This window comes from Otolemur garnettii, unplaced genomic scaffold, assembly GCF_000181295.1.
Source record: "Otolemur garnettii isolate 467f Iridium unplaced genomic scaffold, OtoGar3 scaffold00025, whole genome shotgun sequence".
NCBI classification, from domain to species: Eukaryota; Metazoa; Chordata; class Mammalia; order Primates; family Galagidae; genus Otolemur; species Otolemur garnettii.
The window spans coordinates 1,721,155-1,733,054 of NW_003852420.1; the positions used below are offsets into that span (position 1 = coordinate 1,721,155).

An 11,900-nucleotide genomic window follows, 5' to 3' on the forward strand; every position below is an offset into this window, starting at 1 on the left:
TGGGAGACTGAGGCAGGAGACTCACTTGAGCCCAGAAGTTGGAGGTTGCTGTGAGCGTGATGCCATGGCACTCTACCCAGGGGGATAGCTTGAGGCTCCGCCTCAAAAAAAAAAAAAAGAAAATTTGCTGTGGTTAGACTTGTGACCTAAGATGTGATCAATTTTGGAGGATGTTCCATGGGCTGATGAGAAGAACGTATACTCAGTTTTGTTAGAATGAAATGTTCTGTAGATATCTGTTAAATTCAAATGTTGAATGGTTAAGTTTAAATCTAAAATTTCTTTGCTTAGCTCCTTATTGGAGGATCTATCCAACACTGACAAAGGAGTGTTAAAATCTCCAACTATTATGGAGCTGGAGGAAATCAAGTTGCTCATGTCTGTTAGAGTCTCTTATAAACTGAGGCATATTCTGGTTGGGTACATAAATGTTAATAATTGAAATCTCATCATATTGAGTGTTATTACCCTTAACAAATATGAAGTGACCATCCTTATCTTTCCTTACTTTTGTTGGTTTAAAGCCTAGTATACCTGTAAATAAAATTGCAACACTTGCTTTTATCTGATTTTCATTTATCTGAAATATAGATAACCATCCCTTCACTCTGAGTCTATATTTATCTTTTAAGGTAAGATGAGATTGTTGTATGCAGCAGATATCTGAGTTTTTATATCCAGTCAGCCAACCTGTGCCTCTTTAGAGGACAATTTAAGCCATTCATATTAATTGAAATTATTGATAAGCCTGGTAAAATTTGGGGTATCAAGTTTTTCAAAAGTCCAGTGGACATTTTTAATCCTTTTGCCTCTGTGGAAGTTGGAATGTGATGAAAAGTTTCTGAGTGAGTTTACTTTTGTGGTGGAGGATTACACTGATCATTATGGAGGATAGGTCTGAGAATATCCTGGAGAGCTGGTTTAGTTATAGCAAATTTCTTCAACATGTGAATGTTAGTAAAGTATTTAATTTCTCCATCATAAATGAAACTCAGTTTAGCTGGATACAGGATCCTGGGTGGAAATTATTTTGTTTTAGGAGATTAAAAGTTGATGACCATCCTCTTCTAGCTTGAAAGGTTTAAGCAAAGAGATGTGCAGTCATTCTAATATTCTTCCCCTTGTAGGTTATGGTTTTTTTCCATCTGGCTGCTTGTAGAATTTTCTCCTTCATATTAACATTAGTAAAGTTAATTATGATGTGTCTAGGGGTTGTCTTACTTGGATTGATTCGTGCTGGGGTCCTGAAACTGTCTGCTATCTAAATTTCAGAATCTCTTGGCATGTCTGGAAAGTTCTCCTTCATAATCTCACAAAAAAGAGCCTCTGTGCTTTGCAAAGCAAATTTGTCGCCTTCAGGAATTCCTATAAGGCGAATATTAGTTTTCTTCTAATTATCCCAGAGCTCTCTGAGAGAATGATTCATTTTTGCTCTCCATTTCTCTTCCTATTTGAGCATTTGGGAGCATTCAAAAGCTTTGTTTTCAATGTCAGAAATCCTTTCTTCTGCTGCTCCATTCTGTTACTGAGGGATTCTACTGTACTTCTCAGATCTTTGAGGGCTGCAAATTCTTGTCTCAATGTGTCAAAAATCTTTGGTGATTTTGTCTTTCGATTCATTGAATTCTTGAGATAACTTTTGAATTGCTCCTTGAATTTCTAATTCCAACTTTACCTCCATTCTACTAATCATATTTGCAATCCAAACTCTGAATTGGATTTCTGACATCTCATCCGTTTGTATATGAATGGGATCTTCAGGTGTGTCGCCATATGGTTCCTTGGGGAAGGTGATCTACTCTGGTTATTCATGTTACCAGAGTTTTTCTGTTGATTCCGCCCCATGATTACTTTACACCATTTGGCTATATGAGCAGATAAGGTGAAGTTGGGTTGGGGGCTCCTGGAGTAGTGATTAACCAGCCCTTTACCCAAGAGCTAGTGTCTGTACCTTTTCTCCTACAGCTTTGCAAAGGACCCATATAGTGCTATGGCCTGAGACACTGGGGACTTACTTGGTTTGGTGGGGCTAAGTGCCTCTGTCTTGTTTTCACCTGGTCTCTGTTCTACTCTAGTAAATTAGTTACTCTGGGTTGAAGTCTCAGCTGTGGAGAAATAGCAGCAATTAAATCACCCCACCCTTCACGGGCAACAACTGGAAAAGGAAAATCAAACCTACCCACAACCACTACCCAGGGTACTACTTTGGATAGTCCTCGAGTGATTGGTCCAGTCTGAAAGATCCAATCAATTGTCAGCACTCAGTTTCAAGTGAGGGTGTTCAAAAGGTCTCCGGCAACTATATAGCCGGGGTCTGTTGGTAGCTCAAGTATGACACGTTCTGGTGCTCCATGGAATCAGAAGGGCTCCCCCTCCCCCAGCAAATGAATTTGTCTGGGAAGGTTGATGCCTCCTTCCCCATCTTGCACCTCTGTCCTACCCGGTCACTGGTAACCCTACAGGGCTATGACCCAGGTCTCTTCAATAAGCAGATGTTCCAGGGATTTGAGCCTGCCTGAATCACAGAGAGATTTTATGTCTCGTCAGCCAGGCCTCCACACTCTGCCACCAGCCGGCAGTGGAAGCTGAGGCCTGACAACCTCAGGTGGTTAATGGAAGCTGGGGCAGTTCACTCAGTTCCAGCCTCACCGCTGATTGATGCTGCTGACACTTATATTTGGCAGAATTTGTGATTCTGTCCTGGCTATAATCCCCTGCAGACCAGGTACTGTTTGAGTTCACAGAAACTGCAACTCTGCCAGAGTCTGTGCTGCTGCCCAGAGCTGCAGTCTGTGTTGGGGCAGGTGTGGTTAGAGCTCACACTTAGCTCAGAGTTCCAGCCTCGGCCTGCCTGCCTTTGTCTCAGCTACAATCACCTGAGGGCTGGGTGTTTCTTAGGCTCACTAAAGTTCTCCTGGCTCAGCCCCGCCCTGGGAGTATGCCATCTCTGGGCTTGCGTCTTCAATTCTCCATCTCTCCAAGCTCAACCCAAACCAGTACCACCTCAGGCATACCCTTTACTCATGGGGCCTGTGTTACCATCCTAGATCTATTCCACCAGTGTCTACCACCAAAGATGCCTGGCTTTCTCTGGTTGCCCAGAGAGACAGAGAGTGTCCTTCCAAAATATCCCCAGGGCTGTGAGCCCTATTGTTCCCTCTGCTGCCACTGCTGCCACTGTTGCCGCTGCTGCTCTGTGCCAAGGGGTTCCACCTTTCCCCTTCCCCTACTACTTCAGTCCACCGTTTCTCCTTACCCCTGTACCGCAGAATCAGCAGAGACCTGCAACAGCCCACGCCCTGTCCACACCTCTCAAGAAAATGCCCAAGAATCTGGACTCCATGGGGGACAGGCTTCCAGACCTCAGGGTGAGAGTGGAGGAGAGTGCTGGGAGTTCAGAATTGCAGGTAGAGAATATATACAGTTTTATGCCTGGCAGGAGAGTGCCATGGGGCCCTAGCAGGGGAAGGAGGTCCGGTTTTTAAAGGGTCTCTCCTGTGGGATAAAATGGGAGGACGTTTGAATTCTACTCGCTTGTTTGTAGAAAGTATACTGGGAGCTGTCCTCATGGGGGAGGGGACTCCAGTCCGCTTGGCAATGGATTTTGTACCTATTGTTTGTATCCTTGGGGTCGCAGTTCACCTCAGCAGGGTTGATGTGCATTCTTCAACTTTCTCTCTTGGCTCAGCTTCAAACCATCAGCTTACTTGCTAAACTTCTATCCTTTAACTCTCCTTCTGGACAGAAGCCTCTGTGGAAAGCCGGTTCCAGTTGGCCATCTTGCCTCTGCCCCTGTACTTTATCTTTGTATATATTTTTAAAGTGCCCATTATTAAAAGGTTGAGGGGAAAAAAGAATTGTCCCTTGTAGACTATTAACTACTGAGGCATTCTTATTTAACACGAATGAGTGCACCTACAAATAAGGCACCATTCCAGGTGCTAGAATATAGTATAATAAGAGAGACAAACATTCTAAAAATTCCTACAATATAGTAACTGGCAAATGAAATTATTATAAAAGAAATTATTACAGGGGGAAAAGTAATTAGAAACATATAATTCCAGAGATTTGCTAATAATACTTGACAAATATGAACATGAACAACAAGCAAAAGTTAATTACTTACAAACAAAAGAAGAAATTCCTGAAACCCAAACATGAAGAGGCACATGGTCCCAGGTCAGACAAGGCACACAACTCTTCCTCCCTGTTTTCTAGCCCTGATTTCATTACACAGCATTCCCTTCCCTCTCAATGATGTGTCAATTAAACCACTATTAAAAAAACATGCATTTATTGAACACACTAGGTAGGCAGGTCTTGATGTTCACATCCCAATCTGATTATCCAAAGACCCCAGTAGAACTTGGGATAGAGCTGCTACCCCACTATCCCACAGTTACATGTTTCCAGGCAGCTTATGGTAGATTCTAAAAGAACCCACATCTTTTCACTCCCAACCCCACATGCTTTGCGTTTCTAGAAAAACAAAGTTCTGCCTAAAGCTGAACCCTCAGGTAAATGTGTTTTCTACACAGATACCGAAGTCTAATTTGGCTGCTGTTCCCCAAAGATTTTGTTCATGGGCATTCCATACTAGTCTTCACTTTCTGGACTCGTGGTACCCTGTATAGTTGCATCAACTTAGACCACAACCTGTGAAACTGGTATGTTCCAAATGCACTTCACAAAGTTCTTTTTTTCTCAACTGTTAAATGCCCTAAAAAGTACCATTTGACTAAACTTCACATCCAGATCTTTAACACCAATAAGCATTAACTCAAAAGTACTCACATTAAACGTTCATTGAATCTATTAATGTTTTTAGAAACTTTTTCAGGTACACTTTTAACCCTTAAAACTTCATTTATATTTTAACACAATCTAGACTCTCATCAAATCATAGAGACTTTGAGAAAGTAAACTTTGTCATGCAAATACCTTACATAATATAATACCCCTTTATACTAAATACATCTTTTTCTCTACAATGATAAAAAATGCTACTTGGTTTTTCTCTACTTTCCTAATACACTCTTTCAACTATATCTAATCCTCAAAATAACTTAAGGAGATCATTATAAAATGAACATAATCAAAGCAAAGTCAAAAGTCCACATCAAAGCACCAAATCACTATTACATGTAGCAACTGCACTATCACTATTACATGTAGCAACTGCACCAAGAACTGCAGCAAATTAGTAAAAACAAACAAAAGAGGACCTGTAAAAAAGGATCATATTATAAGGATGTTATATTTCAAAACAAAAATTATGTTAATAAACTTTCCTTAACTTAAAAAACACATGACTGCTAAAAATAATTAAATGACAACCACACAAAATATAAAAATGTCATCTCTTTACTGAATGCCAGTTATTTATTTTTGTCATCAACTATTCTGCAGAAGTCACAAATAAATGGGAAGTATATCTACCTAAAAAATGTTCTGAGAAACTTACCATCATTTTGGTTCTTGCCCTTCATCTCCTCCTTCCACGACAGAATGGTGTTCAGGGGAACAAAGTCCCTTACGTATTCTTTACGTCTCTCCTCTAAGGTCATCTTCAGTAAACGTTCTTGCAAAATAAAAGCAGAATCTCCATTTGTATTTAACTTTTAATCACAGCAATTATTTTATACTTTAAACATTATCCACATTAAACTAAGCAAAGTCTTGGTATGGTCCTGAGGAAAAGCAAAATGCAAACACAATGACTCTACGTTTGAGTTTTAAAAGATGTCAAATCCCGTATTGGGGCGGAGGATCATCAAAGCCTGATGAAGACTCTCTTGCGACAATTCAACAAATAGTAATTCATTTACTCTTTCAATCAACATCTACTGACAATCTACCACGTGCAGGTACAAAGTTGATCTTTAACTCTGAGGAGAACTCAGGACAAAAGAGGAAATGGATAAGATACAGAATAGTATTTTTATAAATAAAACACAAAATGCTAAGGCGTGTGTTACAAATCATGAGAGCACCAAAAAAGCAGGCATCAAGATAATTTCTCAATTTTATGATGTCATCAATAATACATAAAAGTGTACTTTCAATTTAATTATAACTTTGTGGAGATAATAAGCATTTCCTTAAATATACATCTTAATTATACGATTAAGAAATTTTAAAAAAAGAGCTGTATCTTAGTATAATAGTGGATGTCATAAGGAATTTTTTTAATAAAGAACATACCAGATATTTCACATTAAACCATTAACACCATCTTCCCAACAACTCATAAAATTGATAGTACTATTATCCCTATTTTACCGATAGGAAAATGAAGCACAATTAATTGTTTGCCCAAAGAAAGTAACCTTTCAAACAGCAAGCCAAGATTAAAATACAAACATATATCTTCATTAGTCAAAAACTACAACCTATGCTATTAACCACTACAGTATACTACATTCTCAGGAAAAGTGCCTCAAAAAAGATGGTATATATGCTGGTTCATGAAGGATAGGCAGAATTTTGCCATAAAGAGGTAAAAAGTAAGGATATTTCAGACCAACAGAACAATGTCAACAAAGGAAATATTAATACAATAGTTTAATGAAGTTATAAGATACATGCATGGTATGAGAAGAGGAGTAGGCACATAAGTGGAATAGTACTTAGAAACATAAGGCAAAACAAAACCGTACAGGGACTTGTATGCCATACTGAGCAGTTACCTTTGTCCTATAGAGCAGACTACTAACACTGAAAGTTGATTATGCATATCACTGAAGGTATAGAAAATGATCCACTAGAATGCAGAAAAATGTAAAAAAAATTTATATTTATGTTTAACCTAAAAAAAAGGAAGAAATTAATATTTGCATCCTCACTCAGTCTATATGTCAGTTATCATACATCATATACTTCACTACAGGTTTCCACAATGTAGAGAGACTGATAATTGTACTCTCATATTCTTCAATTCTCTCTGAGCATATGACAAGGTGAACGTAGTTTGTAGTTTAGGTGAATGGACTTAAGGATAGCATGCACCTCTCTAAGTTGACCACTCAAGGGACTGAAACAAACTGGTCAACATACAGAGGTCGTCAACCTAAGAACTACTGTACTGATACGTACATATGGTTCATGTCTGATCTATGAAAATTAGGTCAACTTAAGGAGGCAGTCAATGTAAGGAGGTGGTTAACTATGGAGGTTCTACTGTAATCACTTTTAAAAAGTTTTTCACAGAAACAAACAACATATGCATTAACGTAAGCACAAGTGAATGAGAAATGGAGAACCAAATTTTTCCCACTCCTAGAACTAGCTCTTCTTCAGCCACATTACCAGAAAATAAATAAATAAATATTTTAATCAGAGATGAAATGTTCAAATCATGTTACTCAACTGTCAACAAATTGAGTTTAAGGTGCCTATGAGACATTCAGGAGCTTAAAAACATGGATCTGGAACTCAGAAGAGAGAGCTAGTCTAGAGATTTCAGACACTATAACCTAAATTTCTGGTCCTAGAAGAAAGAAGGAAAGGAAGGGAAGAAGTAAAGAAAGTAGAGGATCAAACTTCAAAAAACAACACTTAAGGAGTGGCACATACAGAAGACAATGAAATAAAACTTAGTTATCACCACAAGTACAGGTTCCAATGATGTGGAAAACAAGTAGAAACAAAGGGGCTGAAAAAGTAGAAAAAGAGAAATACTAACTGCTATAGAAGGGTCAAGAAGAGATAAATTATTTACCCATTAATCTGCCTCATCAAATGAGTCACCAATAGCACTGGAAAAATCACAGTGTGGTTAACAGAACTGTTCAGGTTCTAAACTAAATCATTATGCAAATCTGTATGACACAGGGTCAGTTAATCCCTGTATAATTCAGTTTCCCTTTGAGGTAAGTAGATAGGTATTATTTCCAATTTATAAATGAAGAGATTAAGACAAAGAGGTCAAATAACTTACCTAAGTTCCCACAGGGAGATAAGCAATATACGTGGAATTCAAACCCAGATACTTGGTATTCAAAGTTCTTGGCCCAACAATATACTACCTCATATAGTTTCCTATCTTATAGGGCTGTTGTGAGACAATTAAGTGACATAACCCATATGAGGTACCAAGAATAGTGTTGTGCACAAAAACAGGACTTACATAACTATTCTTATATTCATCATTGTTACTACTAAATGACTTTAAGAACATTAGGTTTCGGGAGGTGCCTATGGCTCAAAGGTGTAGGGCGCTGGCCCCATATACAGGAGGTGGCAGGTTCAACTTAGCCCCAGCCAAAAACTGCAAAAAAAAAAAAAAAAAATTTAGGTTTCATTAGACTATAACTAAAATCTGGACACTGTGAGGGAATGGGTGAAAGAAAGGGGATAACAACAAGTCCAAGATGAAGCCCGGTGGAAGAAAAGCTACTTTAAGATAGAAGAGACTTGAACACTGTTACAGGCAGTGGAAAGAAAGCCACTGACACGAAGAAATTAAACAAACCCAAGAGTGAATAAATGATGGCACAAGATCTCAAAGAATACAGGAGATGGGATAAAGAGCACAAAGAGGTTAATCTTACAAATGAGTAAGAAAAGTGATTCTTCTAAGATAAGAACAAAGCCATATTTTCTGCATGAATTAAAAAGGCAATGCTATCTGTTTAGTTTAGAGGGATGGGTCTTGGTGGAATAGGAAACTTGAAGGGAATGATAAATTTGGAATTATCATCCAAAGGAAGAAAAAGAAGAGGACTAGCAGTTGCCAAAGCACTACTATAAAAACTCAGGTCATGAATATGGAATTATTACAGAGTTACTTAGCAGGTTAGAAAGACATTATGATGCAAAGTATAGGTTCTATAAATGCCAAAGGTACAAAGAGGAATCCAACATGACCTCTGCCCTTCCATTTATTTAAAAGTTTAAGTGTGAACACTTAGAACAAAAACAAAATCAATTGTAAAACAACAAAATAAAACACTGAGATAAATTTAAGTTGCAATATACATAATGAAAATGCACATGAGTGGTTCTGAATTACGGCTCAAATTATTAGGTCAATAATGTTATTATTTAACATATATGGACTTAAGAACTCCTTAATTATTTATTTAAACAATGAAACATACTGAAGGCCACAGACATATATCCAGTTTCTTTGGCTTTACATAAAACTTTTCTTTAAAGAATGCTTCACGTTTGCAATGAATTCTTTCTCTGTGAAGCAGGCATATTAACAGGAAGACCTACATATTAGATGGTATATTGAGTTAAAAATATGTTTATAGAATACTTTGACATTTCAATGACATGGGTAAGCTTTCCTTTTTAAAGGACAGCTATAAAAATACTATACCATCAGCTCTCTAGTGGATGAAAAGAAAAAGGTCATGCATCCCATCAGCTTCTCTAATACTAATGAATGTACTAGAAGCCCCTAGCTCTTCTTTGGTAATATAGTATTTTGTATTAAGTATTCCAAGAATAGACATCCTGATAATACACATTCATTAAAGTTTTCAAATCACAGTGATAGTAACCTTTTCCTTTAACATTAAACAGCATGCACAAATACCTTAGTTTTGGATAAAAGAAAAATAGCTTAATTTTCAATAATTACTCTGCTGTCTTCTTTAATTGTGCATTTGCTTCTTTATTTAGAAAATATTAATTCGATTATATTTTCCCATTAGAAGAAATAGAAGGAAAAAATAGACATTAAAAAAAAAGATTATAAAATGCCTACTGTAACAATCCAGCTGGGCAGATGTTAAATGAAGGAACCATAATAACACTGTTATTTTATGATTGTTACTTTACTGTTTTTCAACTAGGACAGAAACATAGTCCTTATAGTTCTTAAGTACTCACTATAATTTCATCAATGCTTCCTGTTACTGAAAACAATGACTACAGTCTTCCACTATGTTGCCTTCACTATCATCAATAATACTAAGATAACACTTCAGTAAAAATGAGCATAAATGATTTTTTACTGCTCACAAGGTGAATATTTGCTTGCTGAAAGTGTGTTGAAGCTAAAGTAACTGCTACTGCAAAGACAAAGCAAAATTCTCTTACACTAAATATCAGGCTATTTTATTTTCAACAGCATGTGTTTTGTGGAGACAAGAACTGTTAGCTCTCTATATACCAGTAATCATTAAAAATATAATATTTTAATATTGTAAAGACCATTTTAATTATGTTGTCCAATTATGTTAAATCTTCCTGCAAGTTATTTAGAAAAAAAAAATTCCTCCCTCATCTCTTTCTTCATACATTTTTGGAAGTAGGCCCAATATAGAGGATTTTTTTTCCACATTAATTCTTTCTTACCTCCACTGGCTGGCCAGGATTTGCGATAAAAATCTACAGGTTTTAAAGAACTATTATCAAAGTAATCACCCTTAACCTAGTCATACTTTTATCCTTCTTCTGTAAAGATAAAGGGACATTCAGCAGAAACACACACTACTCTCACTCAACCTCACCTTTGACTTGACGTACAGGTTTAGTGTACCTTAGCACTATCAATGCAAGTACTTTTTGATACATTTCTATAAAAAGCTAAAGAATTTAAGAAAAGAGGGGTGAAAGGGGGAGGAAATGCCAGTCAAGTTTTACACCACAATATTTTCTAACTGTGATGGGGGTGAAGGGGAAGAGACAAAGATGGGGGGTACTAGATTACAAACTTGTGTCTTAGAGCAATCAGTGCCACAGTCATCGTAGCCTATTTGGATGAATCCTGATATGCACAAAATTCAGGATGAGTTCATTCACAGAGTGACATTAATCACACTATCTTACTCTCAGCAACTTCAGCCCATGAATGGGGATGGAATATAGAGAAACACACTGTTGGCAGAAAAGCCCATTCATTCAGACTCTTCTGAAGGCACTTATCCTCATAGACAAAACACTTGTTTTAGCTTTCCCCTGGAGTTTCAGGTTTCAAAAGTCACACTGCGGCAGCGAACTAGGGAGACCCAGAAAAGGGGTGAACACCTGAAGACAAGGACACTTTGCCAGTTTCGGAGGAGGGAGGGGGAAGCAATAGGGTGCAGGGGGTGCGCAGCTGTAGGCTGGGTGCCCACCGTGCGGCACGTGTCCGTGGGACAACCCAGCCGGGCGTGTCAAAGTCCCAGCTGGGGTTCAGAGCAACTTGTGCCGCGCCCCGGGATGCCGCACCGGGATCCACGCTGCGAGCGAGGCGAAGGGAGCCCTGCCTGGGGAGAAGGTGACCCGGCGCGCAGGGTGGCGGAGAGGGGCGTGCGCCCACACGTGCGCGAGCTGCAGGTGCCCGGGGGCGGCGCGTGCACGCCGGGGAGCGCGCGCCCGCGCACACCCGGACACCGGAGGGAGGCGGCACCGGCCGGGAGGACTCGAGGAGGGAGCTCGGGCGGAGGGCGCCGCGACACACACAGCCTGACCCCCCCCGCCCCCACCCCACCCCCATCGCCCGCACCCCCAGGACTCGACGGGCCGGTTACCTTTCTCCTCTCTCCACACCTTTTTCTTCTTGTTGCTGGGATACATGTTGCCGTGGGGGTGGATGGCTTTAAGCTGCAAGTTCCCCAGGCTCACGGGCAAACAGGGTGTGTGTGGAGTGGGAGGGGTGGGAGGGGGCACTCGGGAGGGAAAAAGTGAAAGAGGTTCCGCGTCCCGCGCTACTCGCCGCTCTCCAGTCGCTGCCCTCCTCCCTCAGCCGGCTCTCAGCTCCGGCTCCCACCCGCCTCAACCCGGCGGCCGCCGCCACAGCAGCACCTCAAAGCCTGTCAACTAGGTCACGCCTCGCGCTAACCTAACACCGCGCAGGCCCCGCCTCCCAGCCGCTAGGCAGCGACGACTCCCATTGGCTGCACTGCCCGCCACTCTCTGCGTTCTAATCACGGCCCTCCCCCACTTTGGCCCTAGAGCGC

At 39.9% G+C, this 11,900-nt stretch overlaps 1 protein-coding gene across 1 annotated transcript in view; it reads right to left on the reverse strand.

The window, feature by feature from the left end:
* The window catches only part of LOC100959421 (O-acetyl-ADP-ribose deacetylase MACROD2), a 120,673-nt gene extending 109,149 nt beyond the window's left edge, over positions 1–11,524 (reverse strand). Inside the window, exons 1-2 of the mRNA XM_023512255.1 lie at positions 11,472–11,524; positions 5,468–5,584 (exon numbers count right to left, since the gene is read on the reverse strand). Of these exons, the coding sequence (XP_023368023.1) occupies positions 5,468–5,584; positions 11,472–11,517 (163 nt within the window). The 5' untranslated portion in view covers positions 11,518–11,524. The remainder of the gene's footprint in view (positions 1–5,467; positions 5,585–11,471) is intronic.
* Between the last annotated feature and the right edge of the window lie 376 nt (positions 11,525–11,900).